General features: G+C 37.9%; 1 protein-coding gene across 3 annotated transcripts in view; it reads right to left on the minus strand.

Moving 5' to 3' along the window:
- postna (periostin, osteoblast specific factor a) overlaps nt 1–17,993 on the minus strand; it is a 73,236-nt gene that overhangs the window by 37,200 nt on the left and 18,043 nt on the right. For all 3 annotated transcript variants that reach the window (XM_022681438.2, XM_049468927.1, XM_022681437.2), the window contains exons 3-7: nt 11,993–12,057; nt 9,750–9,907; nt 8,094–8,258; nt 6,626–6,772; nt 4,204–4,348 (exon numbers count right to left, since the gene is read on the minus strand). In XM_022681438.2, coding sequence (XP_022537159.2) covers nt 4,204–4,348; nt 6,626–6,772; nt 8,094–8,258; nt 9,750–9,907; nt 11,993–12,057 — 680 coding nt within the window. The remainder of the gene's footprint in view (nt 1–4,203; nt 4,349–6,625; nt 6,773–8,093; nt 8,259–9,749; nt 9,908–11,992; nt 12,058–17,993) is intronic.

Here is a 17,993-nt window from a genome sequence, read left to right on the forward strand (position 1 = left end):
TAAAATACAGCACTTTTAGCTTTTCACTTTATTTAATTTTACAGCACTTTTAGAATTGTAAGCAAACAGACATGCTAGTTGATTTATCATTATTTAATTTCAAGATAGCAGCTCCTGGAAAACCATTAAGGTACTGTGTGAATCTTTGCACTTTCAAGGGTCTTAGTGTCTCGTTCTAAATTTCAAGACCCTCAGAATTCTACTAATAAAATGTGGAGCTACTTTGAGTCTGTTGATGGTCAAAAAATAGTGATTTCTTGGCTATTTCATGGGTATAACTATGCCCCTATCATTAGCATTGTAAGCTTGTTGGGAGCATCAGTTAAAAGCCCTGCAATTCTGAATTGCTTCGAAAGCATGAAGGTGGGCTATTCAACAAAGGTTTGAATTCATTATCATGTTTCACTACACCCCAAATCCACTAAAGCACCATTAGTATAAGATGATACAGGCAGGGTACCTGTTCTAGATACCCAGATCCGGGTTTTTAAATGATTCTTACTAAAACAAAGAAATCAACAGTGTTTGGATCCTAATCCTCAAGTTTTTGGTGTCAGTATGAAATTGAAGAATTGTGTCAGAAAAAGCACGTTTACCTTAAATAAAGATTTAAATAAAGATTTGACATTTGTGTGGGCTGCATATGTGTACGCTTTCTATTAATAAACAGACAGGAAATGAGTTGAAAAAGGTTCAAATCCCTGATTTAAATAATGCATGCAAAAATACTTTCAATTCTAAAGGCTCTGAATCATGCTTAATTCACACAGTAATCCACTCGTGCCAAATCGGACGGTCTGGGTCACTGGCAGTAGACAGTAAAGCACACAAAACCAGACCTAATCTCCCGCACACTCTCCCAGTCCTTCCTGTGCAGGAAAAGGCCAGTGGCCTTCACACAAACCACAGCAGCACATTATCACTTTCCCAGAAGCTCTGTCTGCTCTGCTAATCCTCACCCTCTGTTTATGCAGAGTTTGGGCTGGTGGGTAATGTCATATCGATCCGATCCTCCATATGGTTTTATCCCAGCATCCCCCACCTTAGCAGGCCTGAACAAAGCCAGTACAGTGGAGGTGTTGGCGAGCTCACGCTCCTACTAATAAAGCAGGCTTGGCTTGTGACCCAGAACACTGCAACCCTAAGGAGCTCTGGCACTCTCTTTCATATGCTTTGGAGCAGCTGCTGGAGTATCTGACGGCTCAGATTTTTCGTAACGGCCAGGGCTCTGGCTCTGCATGCCTATTTCAGTATTTGTCTTGGTATTAGATGCACAGGTTAGCATCAAAAAAGCTTTGACTTTTGATTACAGATATCTCCAAAGTTAGCAGAGCAACCACAGCAAAAACATAAATCCTGACCAATAGGTTACTAGATCTAGATCAGGGGGGTCCAAACTTTTTTTGTTGGGGGCCAGAAGGAGAAATATATTTGAAGTCACGGGCCACAGACTCTAAATAAAACAAATAATGAAATATACCACTTTAAATAATACATTTTCCTGATTACTTTCATTTACACATCATTTTCATTTACTATCTTTATCTATCTTTGACAGTGTTGTGTAAACTAAGATTTTTCAAATTGATTTTTCATTTCATGATGTCTCTTAATATTAAACTCCTTTTAGACTAAACTTTTAGACTCTTTGGCCCGTTTTTCTGCGCTAAAACTGCGCAGCCTCTCCGCTTTTAGACTCGTTTGCCCGTTTTTTCTGCGCTTCAACTTCACCTTCTCCGCTTTTAGACTCTTTGGCCCGTTTCTGACACCTAGCGTTCAAACTTTGAATCTCACATTATAAAACCCTGCTTAACAGCGGGCCAACTTTCATTCTATTTCTAAAATACCTCGCGGGCCGCTCCAAAAAAGGAAACGGGCCACAAATGGCCCGCGGGCCGTAGTTTGGACCCCCCTGATCTAGATCAATCAGTGCAGATGCTACCCATTTGGGTGCCCTAAGCACAAATACTTTACATTGCCCCCCCCCCCCCACACACGTTGTAAATTAACAATAATTCAGTGTGTCAAATTCTGGTTTATGCAAAACCAGAGACTGTAAAAAAAGATGGACGCCGTGTCGTTGCTCCCATTCATTCAATGAAAATGAAGCTAAAGTCTTCCTCCATGTTGGCGATCCTGATACCCGAGTCTGTGCAGTAGAGACCAGAGGAGGGAGAAAGACTGTGTTGAGACAGCCTACTTATTTAAATAACCCCGCCCCTGAGGACTGCCTCCACAGAGCCATACACAGTCTATGGTCCCGCCCATACAGTCATTGGTCCCACCCCAGCTAGGTGTAACCCAGCCCTTTTACAATAACCACACCTTTTTGAATAGAGCTGAATAACGTTTTAAAAAAACGAATTCTGTGGGGATATAAATATTTAACAATATAAGCAGAGGTCACACTAGCTGCTGCATTTAAATAATGGAGGTAGAATTACAGTATATTAGAAAAAAACGTGATTGAAAGTTGTCTGTTTTGCCATTAAAACCTATAGTGATGGGTGGAGTTACACAGCTTTCTGAAACTGAACAGCAGGGGACGCCCGACCTGTGGTGGCTTCACTTTTGAGAGACGATGCTCTGTCCAGCTATACACAGTCTATGTGCAAAACCAACTGGATATTTTTCCTAGGTTTGACTTCCCATTACTCCCATAGGACAATAATATCACTTGACACTCTTCATATTACCATTTATAATATATAATGATCAGCACAAATTTAATGGTGTCATTTGATAATCATTATAGAGGGGATAGGACGTGATGTATCCTCGGATCCACTAAAACTGGTGTACACATAGGCCTGAGCGTAACCAGTTCCAGAATCAGTTGGGAAAGTAGTTCTTTTAGTTCGTTTGTGTTCTCAAGCTGTCTGGGGAGGTAATATACAGCTCTGGAAAAAATAATAAAACACCTAATGATGATGTTTTTGCCCTGATTTCACCAAACTGAAAACCTCTGAAATATAATCAAGAGCAAGATGAATGATCGCAAACCTCAAATCAAACTGAACTGCTTGAATTTTTGCACCAGGAGTAAAGCAGCATAAAGTTATCCAAAAGCAGTGTGTAAGACTGGTGGAGGAGGAGAACATGATGCCAAGTTCAAGAAAACTGTGATTAAAAACCAGGGTTATTCCACCAAATATTGATTTCTGAACTTTTTAAAACTTTATGAATATGAACTTGTTTTCTTTGCATTATTTTAGGTCTGAAAGCTCTGCATTTTTGTCATTTCAGACATTTCTCATTTTTTGCAAAATTAATGCTCTAAATGACAATTTAGGAGAAATGTTGTCTGTAGTTTATAGAATAAAACAACAATGTTAATTTTACTCAAACATAAACCTATAAATAGCAAAATCAGGGAAACTGATTCAGAAACTGAGGTGCTCTCTTCATTTTTTCAGAGCTGTATATCCCATATGTTTATACAGACTATGCTAGTTTATGGATTTTTGGCGCAGTATGCCGATCTGGGTTATGAAGTACACATGGGGCCTAGATAGAACCTACAGTATATGCAATTAAGGTGGTCCCAAGCCCAGCTAAAACCCACCCAGCCTATATTTCACCTATATGAGCCTCACATAGGCATGTTGGCTGGACTGTGGGTCTAAAAAGATGTGAAGCTGATCAAGCTGTGAATCTCTAACTAATAAAACAAGCTACTGAAGCTGCTGGTGTTCGTAGAATAACCAGTTGACCACCTCAGTTGAGTCCAGACCTCAACATCACTGAATGTGCTTTGTATTATTTGGATGGTGTAAAGTAGAAAATGTTCTGGGAACGCCTCCATATTTGTGGTAAATGCTGAAATACAACATAAAATATCCAGCGACCACAAAAAATCATGGTTTATCGAGAACTGATACTGCATTGTTCAAGCATTTCCTGTCAGGAACAGTGAGTGGGAGCAGGCTGTCTAGAGTTTGGATGCCCCAGCGGCTGTGGTTAGCTCTACTGTTTGCCCACTCTCTGAGAATCGAACCCAGCTTCCAGAGCGCAATATTCATCCTGCTTACTTAGAAACAGGAGACACAAATCTTTAGAGGTCAGCTGAGTAATGACAGCTAGAATAAAAAGCTAGAATGTCCTTATTTGGTGTACAATCCCCAACAATGATGAATACTCTAAAACCAGCAATGTTGCTTGAACAGACCTTCATGTGTAAAAGCTCTGCTTATGTAATCTTACCTTTAAGGACAGTCTGGTCTCCCAGCACTCGCTCGATGACCTCTCTGTCCATGCTGTCAAAGGCATTATCAGTTGGAGCAAAGAGAGTGTAGTGTCCAGGCTGGTCTAGTTTCTCCAGCAGGGTTGATTCCACATTAAAAGCAGCCTAAATGGAGGAAAAAAAGAAAACTGAGAGATTATAACTTTATTGTCGTCTGGAATAATTAAAACAACCTTACAGACACTGTTTCTCCTAGACAAAACAGTATAAAGATTTGCATATAATTATATACAGTTTATCAGTCTGAAGACTTGTTTATATGTGTATAGTTTTACATGTGGGATTCGAATAATGTAATTTATCTATGTGACACCTGAGTACTTGATTTATGGACTCAGGCTTTAAAAGTGTCATTCCGCTAAAATCCACTTTTTTAAAATCCACAGGCACCATGGGCGCAGATGGCACTGGGGACGTGTCCCCCCCCAGATTTATAGTGACCTCATCCGAAATCTAGCATCTACAAGCATAAACGTTGGGGTTTTAATTTAATTAACTGTACGTTTGTGGAATTCTGTGTTCCACAATGCCCTCGTTTTTAAACTAGGAAGCGTTCAGTTCAGAGGTTACATTGTTCGGAGCTCCGTGTTCCAGTTCCAATGTAAATTTAACGCACCTTCTCAAGTCCGGGGTTCTAAGGAGCTGGTAACTGCCTGTAGACTACAGACACAGGCAGTTACCAGCTCCTTACGGTACGTGTCCACTGGCACTTTTTTTCAACGCAATCCGCTGCGCTGGATCTCCTTGCTCGTTTTTGAATTAAAATGAAGCAACAGAAGTAGACAGTCATAAGTTTAATATTTTTATTTTTTTTTACCAACCTCACTGTAACCTATAGCTCTATAAATCCATATTCTGCCGCTTTCAGCTTCTCTTCTGTGGTTGAAAGGCGCCTGTTCTGTGTATGTTTGTGTGTGTAAGAGGCTTATGTGTGTGTGAAGACGCAGCCTGCTCTTCCCTCATTGGCTGGACGCAGCCTGCTTTTCCCTGATTGGCTGGGCTGGACACAGTGCGGCGGCCGGATTTATTTGAATAAAGTTGAGCCGGAGGGCGGAGCTGCGTTAAACGCAACGCAACCCGGCATGCACCGAGGCATGCAGCGGCTCTCTCCATTGATTTTATGTATGATGTTATTATGATGTTATTTTAGTAAGCAGTCGCTGTTAACTAAAATTATAAGATGTAAAATGTTAACATTGTCTTCCTGGTCTTGCCTAGGCTGTAGCAATGAAAAAACAAAAAACAATAACAGATTTTTTTTCAAAAACCAAACAATGTAAGTATCATAGGCCGATTGTCTGTTAACTTCCCCAAATGTGGTATATATATATATATATATATATATATATATGATTTTACAGCTTGGTCCCCCCCAGTTCAAAATTTCCATCTGCGCCCCTGACAGGCACGTCTCGTCAGATAAGAGCTAGCAGCGCTAGGAACAGCGTAACAGTTAATTCCTGTGTTATTTGTGCGAATAACACATCAGTGTTCTATGCTTTGCTCAGTAGTTCAGAGCTGAGGAACAAATGGTTCGAATTTGTCTATGGAGGAACAACACCAGCGAAGTTTACATAGGTTCAAATAGGATCTCCGGTGCATTTAATGTTTTACAGAGACTCTAAAACTAGATCAGTAGCTGAACTGCACTTAGCAGCGCTTTATTACACATGTTGTAAAGTAACATATGACGTTGCAAAGACTGTTATTAATGTATTTTTGTATGTACATTTCTAACTGTTGTTCATCTCGCTGGTGCTGTTAGCCAATCAGAGGTGATGTGTTTGCATGTATGAATATTCATGAGCAAAAAGACATTTTAAAATGAATGCAAAAACGGAATATAATCAAGAGGAAGATGGATGATCACAGCCATTAAACCAAGCTGAACTGCTTGAATTTTTGCACCAGGAGTAAAGCAGCATAAAGTTATCCAAAAGCAGTGTGTAAGACTGGTGGAGGAGAACATGATGCCAAGATGCATGAAAAAAATATTGATTTCTGAACTCTTAAAACTTTGTGAATATGAACTTGTTTTCTTTTCTTTGCATTATTTGAGGTCTGAAAGCTCTGCATCTTTTTTTTTTATTTCAGTCATTTCTCATTTTCTGCAAATTAATGCTCTAAATGACAATTGTATTTGGAATTTGGAAGAAATGTTGTCTGCAGTTTATAGAACAAAACAGGTTTTTAACATGACAGCTATAATACACTGTATTTCTTTCACAGTATATACTACTATGCCCCTCAAATAAGCCTTTTTCTTTAAGTTCTTCCTCATTCTGCAGTATGTTCTCTTTATGTGGCCCCTAAAGAAAACAATGTTACCCCGTGATGTTCTTAATTGCTGTTTAATGACAGAGAATAGAGTATAATACATACACTCAGTGAGCCAAGCTCCTCATTGCTGTTGATCACCTCCTTGATGGTGCTGCCCACTGCACTGATTACCCGGTCAATTAAATGCACCACTCCATTTGTGGCCACCTGGTTAGCGTGAATGATTCTGGCACAGTTGACTGTTACAATCTGCAGACCACAAAGCAGTAATCTCAATTAGTCAAACACAATGACTCATCCGTTTTATACGACTGTATTATAGAAAGAATATAGCAAACAATGCCAGAGAATTGTAGTTTAGAAACACTAACCTTTTAGTTCAATTTTAAATTTAAAAGCACTGTGCTGTTTTACCAGTATACACAAACTGGTTGACCAACATGACTAACATAATTCATTTGATCAACCAGTACGACTAACATTACTAGCAAAACCACACTGATCACACTGGACTGATTTACTTTATGTAACACTTCATTTCTTCTAAGCACTTCCTGGTTGATTTATAGGCACCTCTAGATTCTATTTAATACAGATCAATTAGTTGCTTACTTGAATTAATAATACTTTTTTATTTTATTTCTCACCAATTTACACGGCCAATTATCCAACCCACTCATCAGGACTCCCCCTATCACTAGTAATGCCTCAACACCAGGAGGGTAAAGAATAGCACATGCCTCCTCTGATACATGTAAAGTCAGACTCCGCCTCTTTTTAAACTGCTGCTAATGATGCAGCATTGCCTTGTAGCATCACAGTGCACTCGGAGGGAAGCACAGCGACTCAGTTCCTATACATCAGCTCACAGACGCGCTTTATGCTGAGAGTGATGTGTGGAGAAAGAGCGCCATCTACCCACCCAGAGAGAGAGCAAGGCCAATTCTGCTCTCTCAGGGCTCCGGTAGCTGAGGGCAAGCTACATAAACAGGATTCGAACTGGTGATCTCCTGATCATAGTGGCAGTGCTTTAGCCTGCTGGACCACTAGATTTAACAAAATGTAATAAAATGTAAATGGGCTTAAAGCTGTTTAATGTGAGAATTAGTATTTCTTGCTCTTGGGCTCCCTCTAGAGTAGGGAAGTGTCATTTATACTTGAGCCAATCCTCAAGGACATGCTTTACACGTGCATTTCTGGACAAGCTGAGAGAAGCAGAATGTTAAAGGTTTTTACACAAATACAACTTAAAATATTTGTTACAGTGTTACACAAGAAAGTATCTAAAAAAATTAAAGAATGAGAAAAATGAAATAAAAAGGTAAAAGACCAAAAGTAAAACCAGAAATAAAACAAATAAAAATATGAAATGAATAAAATAAATAAAAGGCTAAAAGGTAAAACATGAAATTAGATAAATAAAAGGAAAATAAATAAATAAATAAAATAAAAAAGGGTAAAAGAAAACTCAGCTACAACAGTTACAGGCTGTCTGAAGGGGTTAGAGACTGATAGTTTAAAATGATTTAGTGGCACCAGTGAACCGCATGGTGCTGATTTTAATACGTACTCCGTTGGAATAGTGGTTGATGTGCAGACCCTGGTTGTTATGCATTGATTCCAGTTTTAGATCATTCTTCAGATCTTTGGTAACGAGGCGCTTGTTGACCATGTGGTAGTGCAGCGCATTGTACAGCTCATTGTTCACATTGCCCTCCAGGGCCTTTCTTGCAGTCTGTAATGATGCAGAGAAAAATGTAATAGATAATAAACATTTAATATAAACATATGCACTTATTAGCATATACAGTACCAATCATTCAATGTTTTTATTTTATTTTTGTCTACATTGTAAATAAATCCTGGAGTCATCCAGACTATAAAGGAACACATAAAGAATCATGTAGTAACTTAAAAATGTTAAACAATCCAAAATACTAAGATGAACTTATCCTGTGCAGCAGAGGTAACTCTTATGTCCTGATGAGAGCCAGTTTCATCATAACGTTTTTGATGGTCTTTGCGACTGCACTTGAGGATACTTAAAGTTCTTGAAGTTATATTTTCTGTACTTAGTTGAGTATTTCTTGTCATAATATGGATTAAAACATTAATTAAATAGAGCTATTCACTGTATACCTGTAACTCTACCTCTTCACTACTTTACAACTGATGATCTCAAACACTTTAAGATTAAGAGACAAGAAATTCAAGTAATTAACTCTTGATGAGTTCAGCACAGCTGTTAACTGAAAGCCTGAATTCCAGGTGACTCTACTTCATAAAACTGAGATGTACAAAACTGTCATCTAAGCAAGAATAGAGGAGCTACTTTGAAAAATCTAAAATCTAAAATATATTCTGGTTTGTTTAACACTTTTTTATCTACTAAAGAACTCCATATATATATTTTTTTATCATTGTTTGGATGACTGTACCTTGTAAACCCAGAAGTTGTTTGAACTCAAATGATTAAAGTCTGTTGCCATTGGCTTCTGTCACAATCTATTTGCATACTGGGCGTGTCCAACAATTTCTGACAGACACTCACCATCAGTGTGTAGTGATTCCCCCTGGGCTACCTTAGAAATAAATCTAAAAAGTTCCCCTTTAGTTGTAATATCTTGATGTTTTAATTTATGCTAACTCAAGTTTTTATTCCCAATTACTTAAAAAAATTGAGCAAACCGGCTGCCTTAAAAAAGTTAAGCAAACTCAACTTATCTGGTCTTACAATATAACAAAAATAAAAGTGTTAAATCAACTTCCCCTTTAGTTGTAATAACTTGATGTTCTAAGTTATGCTAACTCAAATTTTTAATTTCTATTACTTAAAAAAATTAAGCAAACCAGCTCCATTAAAAAGTCAAGTAAACTCAACTTATCCAGGCTTACAATAAAACAAAAATAAAAAAGTTAAATCAACTTCCTCTTTAGATTTAATAACTTGATGTTCTAAGTTATGCATACTTTAGAGTTGTATTACCCATTACTTAACTTTTTTAAGGCAACCAGTTTCTTTTTTTTAAGTAAATTCAACTTATCTGGGCAGAAAATAAATGCAGAAAATAAAAAAAAAACACACAATTTAAGGTTTTAAATGACTGAGGCTGTTTATGTGAATATAATTTAAACTCACACACACACACATATTAATGATCTAAATGGTGATCTACAGTATGGTAAACCAAATGTACTTCAGATAACACAGTAAAACAGTACATACACCATCTAACTGGTCCCAGGCATCATCTGTGGGTGCAAACATGGTGTAGGTGCCACTTCCATCAATCTCCTCTTTAATCTTGGATATGTCAGAGTACCGCTTAGTGATGTCAGCTTTCAGCAGGCCCAGTGTGCCGTACACGTTGTCAATGGGGGACGCTTTGGGACAAAACAGGATGGACACAGTAAGAACAGAAGGAAATATGCATGCAGATTTCAACTCTACAATGGATCACACTGAAGATTATTGCCATTCTTATTTAGCACCCCTTGAGAAGAGACCTTAAAACAGCAGTTTTCTCCTGGGCTCACTATTCTCACTATCACATGTCAATAAAGCATCACAATACTTTAGGAGTTTTTATTTTGTGGTAAAAATGGTTTATAGTGTTGGTCTAAAAATCTACATCCTGTAGATTCTTTTTTTAAAAGTTAAAAGTCATTTCTGCCTATTGAATTAAACATTCATTCATTGAAACATACATTCACATTTAAAGTAATTGGTCAAAATCCTATGGCCATACACCTAACGTTCTGAACCAGAGGGCCCTATTTTATCTGTAGGTAAGCTTTCAGCTTGTCAGTGTGTCTTTGCTATCGTAACAGCAGGAAAAGTATGCATTCTGCGTCTCAAAATGCACAAAAGGCATATACTAATTCTCTTTAATTAACCATTAGTGCACTTTGATTTGGCAGATAGTTTTTTCCACTGTACAGCTACCTGGACATGTCAACGCTTCTGAGCAGAGGAAACTGACCTTCTTGTTTACAATGTAAATTAACTTCCAAGATAACAATGAACGTCTGACTGTTGATGTCTGTCTAGGTTGTTTTCAGTCAGTTGCACACCTGTGTTGTCTAATGCCAAGATAGCAATGAACGTCTGACTGTTGATGTTTGTCTAGGTTGTTTTCAGTCAGTTGCACACCTGTGTTGTCTAATGCCAAGATAGCAATGACATCTGACTATTGACGTCTGTTAAGCTTGTTTTTTTGTTTTGTTTTGTTTATTTTTTTTCCCCATTTACTCCCCAATTTACACGGCCAATTACCCAACCAACTCATTAGGACTCTCCCGATCACTAATTATGCCCCCCAACACCAGGAGGGTGAAGACTAACACATGCCTCCTCTGATACATGTGAAGTCAGCCACCGCCTCTTTTCATCCTGATTCTGATGTAGCATTGGCAAGTAGCCAGCGTGCTCAGTTCCAATACATCAGCCCACAGATGCCTTGTGGTGATCGACATCACCTTTTGGAGTGACCTAGAGAGAGAGAGCTCCATCTACCCACCCAGAGAAAGCAAGGCCAATTGTGCTCTATCAGGGCTCCGGTAGCCAATGGCAAGCTATATGAATAGGATTCGAACAGGCGATCTCCTGATCATAGTGGCAGAATTAGCCCGCTGGACCATTTAGAGAACAACACTTTCTAGCTTGTCTTCAGTCAGTGGCACACCTGTGTTTTCCGTTGTCAGGATTGCAATGAACGTCAGATTCTTGACATCCATCTGTTATTTTTAGTCAGTGGCTCATTTGTGTTTTCCATTGCCAAGATAGCAATGAACATCTGGTCTGATTGTTGACGTCTGTCTAGGTAGTTTTCAGTCAGTGGCACACCTGTGTTTTCCATTGCAAATATAGCATAGATATGCCAACATTTACCTGAACACACCTCACTTCCAGATAACCACGCCCACAAAGAAGCCACAATGATAGTAGAATTGTTTTACACATCACTGTTTTTGGAATACCACAGTGATTTTAAAGCTGCTAGTTTAAATAAAAACTAAAATAACTGTTGTTTTTTTTGTTTTTGTATGTTTTACTGAACAATTCTTCATGGTTATCTTTCAACAGTTAGTTTCCTTTAGCTCCATTTAATTAAATATATATAATTGTCGACAAATCCAGTAGGCTGGTACAGGCTGTACGCCCCCATTCTGAACAGGCCAATAATTAAAGTGACTTTAAATTTAATCACAGTTTGACCTCAGAGTTTAACCTAAACCTTTATGCTCCCATCATAATGGGAATGAGAATTTCCAATAGTTCAAAGCAGAAGCAATAAACCATAAAGAGGAGTTTTCTGGGCTTAATGGTACAGTATAATTATGGTTTTAATGCGGCTGAATGAATTGCGGTCAGTGTTGCTGGTCACTGAGATGAAAAGGTCACCCTGTAATTGAAGTTCAGTTGTTATGGACATTCCTACAGTGCAACCAGTATCAGCCAATACTAACCTGCTGGGCATCCGCGCATTCCCTCCAGCTCCATGTAACCCGGACAGCACTCATATAACACCACCCTGCAGAACCAAACCACAGGCAGAAGACGTTAAAGAAGATTTCACACAATGGCAATTCAAAGTGCTTTACAAGGAAAAAAACAATGCAGGCATTCTGCTCTACAACTCAACCCAAATGATGAGTTTCTTCGATTTTTCCAAATTGAAAACCTCTGGAATATAATCAAGAGGAAGATGGATGACCACAAGCCATCAAATCAAGCTGAACTGCTTGAATTTTCGCACCAGGAGTAAAGCAGCATAAAGTTATCCAAAAGCAGTGTGTAAGACTGGTGGAGGAGAACATGATGCCAAGATGCATGAAAAAAAAACTGTGATTAAAAAACAGGGTTATTCCACCAAATATTGATTTCTGAACTCTTAAAACTTTATGAATATGAACTTTTTTTCTTTGCTTTATTTGAGGTCTGAAAGCTCTGCATCTTTTTTGTTATTCCAGCCATTTCTAATTTTCTGCAAATAAATGCTCTAAATGATAATATTATTATTTGGAATTTGGGAGAAATGTTGTCTGTAGTTTATAGAATAAAACAACAATGTTCCTGTAAAATGCAAAATCAGAGTAACTGATTCAGAAATTGAAGTGGTCTCTTAATTTTTTACAGAGCTGTAAATTTGTTGATTCTTGCTGTCAGAGAGAAACGTCACATTTGGTCTTTATTTAGTCCAATTTTTTTTTTTACATGTTTTCTCAAGAACTGCAAACCATCAAAAGCCTTATGTAAATGCACAGCTGTCTGATTATAGCTTGTTTTTTTTTCACAAGACACATCTGCCAAACATTCTACTTTTGCTTTTCCTCTTTGGAAGGAAACTATGTTTTTTGTCAAACCATAAAAAACGCTGTTACTAAACACTACAACTACATTGAAGTGTTTTTCCCCCCTTCTGGACGGAATGCCTTCTATGAGTAAGAGAAGGAGCATCATGGCTCCTATCAAAACTCATTTCACCTCAGACTACTCTAAAGTATATCCATGTATGGTAAAAGTAAAAAACAATGAATGTCTTGCACGCTGTTTGTAATAGTGATTTTAGCCAGAGGTGGAAAAAGTACTGAAAAATTGTAATTAAGTAAAAGTACCTTTACTTTGCTAAAATTCTACTCTAGTAAAAGTAAAAGTACCCATCTAAAAATCTACTCGAGTAAAAGTAAAAAAGTACTCAATTTAAAATGTACTTTGAGTGAAAGTTACATAGTTACTTTTACTTATTTAAAACAAATAATAAATTATATAATTATTAAATTAAATAATTTGGATCTTTCAGGCAGTATTTGTTCAGACCACCTCATAAAACATTATCAAAAACAAGTGGCATAGATTTCAATGATCCATTTTTTTTCTTTACTGTTGAACGGTTAGGGTCATATAGGCGACTATAAACTGTATTTTTATAGTTTTACAGATCATTATTATTTTTTAACTTACCATTGCTCTGCTTTAACTGATGTTTACATGTTTTTTAACATTAATGTTTCCAATAAAAACTTAATTAAAAACATGAAAACATACAAAAAAAGAATGTTGGTTGGCGCATGCGCAGTGCCGTAAAGAAGCACATATCAATGGGTAGCATAACTCGACAGAACACAGCATCTCTCTGGCTAACCGTAATAAACACTGCTGGGAAAAGTTCAGCTGCGCTGCCATGGAGAACAAAACTCAATTTTATTTTTTATTCACACAATTTGTTTTTTTGTCCCCAGCCTTTAATTTTTTACTCAGTAACGGGGAGTTTTCCAATGTAGTGAAGTAAAATACTTGTGTCAAAATGTAGTTGAGTAAAAGTAAAATGAACTATTTTAAAAACTACTTAAAAAATTACAAATTACTCATAAAATCTACTCAGTTACAGTAATGTAAGTAAATGTAATTAGTTACTTTCCATCTCTGATTTTAGCATTGCTCACAGGGAACTAAATGACTGCAATTATTATTATATATATATATATTTTTTTTGGGGTGGTTCCAAGTCCAGGTCTGGGGGTACCTCCCTAAAATTAATATTTGCAACTTGGGATGTCTGATAATGGGTCCTATTTTAGCAATTTATACGAGACATCAACCGCACATCATACAGATTGATTTACTGTGCATCAGTGTGTCTTTGCTATCGTAACGACGGGAAAAGTACACCTTGCACGGCTCCAAACGCACAAAAGGCAAATTGGCCAGGCCAATCTTGATCTAAAATCGAGGTCAGAATTTTTATACATGCCACAGAGCATGGCAGGATGGTAATTGCTTCATTGTATCATGCACTACATCTGCCTGGAAGCATCTCTTATTTATTCAGCTTTTCCCTTTAACTTGTCAACCGTCTGTATACAGAGTATGATGGTGTTTCTGGCAAAGTTGCCAAGATATGCACAATGGAGACATTCAGGTAAAGAAGAGAAAACATTCTGGACAGATATAGGGTGTTATACAAGATGTCCTCTCGCAGGATTCACCCTAGAGTCCTGTATCTAAACATCATTTATTCCCCAACACGTTCCAGCATGGCCTGCTGGCAATGGTCCCAGAGATGAGGAGAGAGTTAGATAGACAGAAAGAGACAGACAGCTAAAGAGAGAGAGAATTCTTTTCAAGATCATTACATTAGCACTATATACACAGTCCAGTTAGATTATAATCACCTCCCTGTTTTTACATTAATTTTGCTTATCAGCTTCTAACACTATATACTGTATACAGTGCCATGAAAAAATAATTTTTTAAATGATAATTAAATGTATTATGTGAAAAAAGCTATTCAGACAAACCTTGCCCTATGTACCCCCATGAACCCCAATGGTGAATAACCACATTTTTTAGAATGTTAGGTTCAATTCCAGCCACAACTATGCCTGATTACTGCCAAACCTGTAGAATCAAGACATAAAGCAGGCTAAAATATAAAAATCAATATGAGAAATATGAGAAAACAAAACTTGACATCTATCAGTCTGGAAAAGGTTACAAAGTCATTTAAACTTTTCGGGAATCCAGAAAACCACAGTGAGAGTTATTATTCACAAATGAAGGAAACATGGAACACTGGTGAACCTTACCAGGAGTGACAGGCCAACCAATATAACGACAAAAGGGAATGGACAACTCATCTAGGAGGTCACAAATGAACCCAGAACAATATGTATATAATAACAGGTCTCAACTGCGTAGTAAAGGTTAAGGTTAAGGATTTAAGAATAAGTAAGATACTTGGTAAAAATGGTCTCCATGAGAGAGTTTCAAAGCAAAAAACCTGTTGATCAAAAAGAATACAAAGACCTGTCTCACATTTGCCAACACACATCTTTTTTTTATAATTTTATTTCAAATTTTTCCCCATTTTCTCCCCCACTGTTGCTCAGCCAATTACCCAACCCACTCATTAGGACTCCCCCTATCATTAGTGATGCCCCAACACACCAGGAGGGTGAAGAAGACTAGCACATGCCTCCTCCGATACATGTGAAATCAGACTCCGCCTCTTTTTGAACTGCTGCTTTGAACTGCAGCATTACCGAGTAGCATCACAACTCACTTGGAGGAAAGTGCAGTGACTCGGTTCCGATACATGAGCTCAAAGACGCCCTGTGCTGCGGACATCACCCTTTAGTGATGTGGTGAGAGAGCGCCATCCACCCAGCCGAAGGGAGTAGGACCAATTTTGCTCCCTCTGAGCGCCGGCAGCTGATGGAGAAGCTGCATAATTGGGGGTTCGAACCTGCGACCTCCTGCTCATTGTGGCAGCCCTTTAGACGGACACACATCTTGATGATCTCCAGAACATAAAACATGTCAAACATGGTGGTGGTAGTGTGATGGTCTAGGGCTGCTTTGCTGTTTACCAGAAAATCCTGAAAGAGAATGTCCAACCATCAGTTTGTGAACTTAAGCTCAGGTGTACTTGGGTTCTGCAGCAGGACAATGATCTGAAGCACATCAGCAAGTCCACGTGAGAGACAGAAGCTCATCTGTTGCTGCAACGTTTGTGTTAGTCGTGGTCTAGTTCTTCATTAGTGGACACAGGATGCTGCCCACATGACGCTGTCCGCAAGACACTGTTCAGAGGATGCAGCACATTGGATGCTGTTAGCTGTCTATATCAGTGGCACTTTGGTGTTTAAAAACTCCAGCAGCACAGCTGTGTCTCATCACCACCATGCCACCACAGGTTCACATGCTTCTTTATCCCATGAAAACTTGGGAACTCGGGACTGTTGTGCTTTTCTGCTCTCCACAAACAGAACCAGCTGCCAGAGCAGGAACTGTTATAATGAAAGAGCAGTGATGCATTCAATTTTTGGACCCTGAATATTCTATTGTTTTCTCAGTCCTTCTCATCCTCTCTTTTTTTCTCTCTCTCTCTCTCTCAGCATCCACTTATTGCAGAAACAATTGGATCATTGAGTTGTTGTAGCTCAAGGTTGTTTAAATAGAAGCACTGGAAGACATTATTTATGTTAGGCACAAACCTTGTATCTCCAAAAATCTGTGTAATTTTTTTTTGAAGCATTTCTATTGATCTAGTCTTAATGAAATTCTAACACAATGTTGTTTTTTTGTGACAGCAACAACATGGTAATAATAAAGGTATAGCTCTGGAAAAAATTAAGAGCCAACTTTAGTGAATTCTAAATCAGTTTCTCTGATTTTGCTATTTATAGGTATATGTTTAAGTAAAATGAACATTGTTGTTTTATTCTATAAACTACGGGCAACATTTCTTTTAAATTCCAAATAAAATAAAAAAATACTGTCATTTAGAGCATTTATTTGCAGAAAATGAGAAATGGCTAAAAAAATTAAAATTATGAAGAGCTTTCCGACCTCAAATAATGCAAAGAAAACAGGTTCATATTCATAAAGTTTAAGAGTTCAGAAATCATTATTCTTGGTATCTTGGCATCATGTTCTCCTCCACCAGTCTTACACACTGCTTTTGGATAACTTTATGCTGCTTTACTCCTGGTGAAGAAATTCAAGCAGTTCAGTTTGATTTGACGGCTTGTGATCATCCATCTTCCTCTTGATTATATTCCAGAGGTTTTCAATTCTCTTTTTTTTCCCATAAGCCATTAGATCAGGTGTTAAACTTGGATTTAGCAGGTGGAGGACCTTCACTTCTTTCATAAGTGGGAACTATAAAAAAAATACATTATATTGCATTTAGGGGATGCTTTTATACAAAGCGACTTACAAATAATGATGTAAATTTAGTGATAGAGGACATAAATGTTCAAGACAAAGACATTTTTAGACAGGGCCTAAAGGAGGCCAAGAAGATTAGTGGGATAAAGTAGAAAGGAGGGGAAGAAGAAAATGAGGTCAGAAGTAGTTAGTGTGTTAGAGGTGTTAGGAGAGTAAGTGCTCTTTGAAGAGCTCTGTCTTCAGGAGTTTATTAAAGATAGCGAGAGATTCTCCTGATCTGGTAGTAGAAGGTAGTTAGTTAGAGGTGTTAGGAGAGTAAGTGCTCTTTGAAGAGCTCTGTCTTCAGAAGTTTATTAAAGATAGTGAGAGATTCTCCTGATCTGGTAGTAGAAGGTAGTTAGTTAGAGGTGTTAGGAGAGTAAGTGCTCTTTGAAGAGCTCAGTCTTCAGGAGTTTATTAAAGATAGCGAGAGATTCTCCTGATCTGGTAGTAGAAGGTAGTGTGTTAGAGGTGTTAGGAGAGTAAGCGCTCTTTGAAGAGCTCTGTCTTCAGGAGTTTATTAAAGATAGTGAGAGATTCTCCTGATCTGGTAGTAGATGGTAGTTAGTTAGAAGAGTTAGGAGAGTAAGTGCTCTTTGAAGAGCTCTGTCTTCAGGAGTTTATTAAAGGTAGTAAGGGAAACTCTGTAAAATAGTCTACTGTATTTAGGTCTCAGCTTTTATATTCCAGACATGTGCTTTACATTAGTTAAAACTAGTTTTCAATATCTGGTTCTGTTGTCCAACAACTAGGGGG

Source organism: Astyanax mexicanus, chromosome 20, assembly GCF_023375975.1.
Source record: "Astyanax mexicanus isolate ESR-SI-001 chromosome 20, AstMex3_surface, whole genome shotgun sequence".
Classification (NCBI taxonomy): Eukaryota; Metazoa; Chordata; class Actinopteri; order Characiformes; family Acestrorhamphidae; genus Astyanax; species Astyanax mexicanus.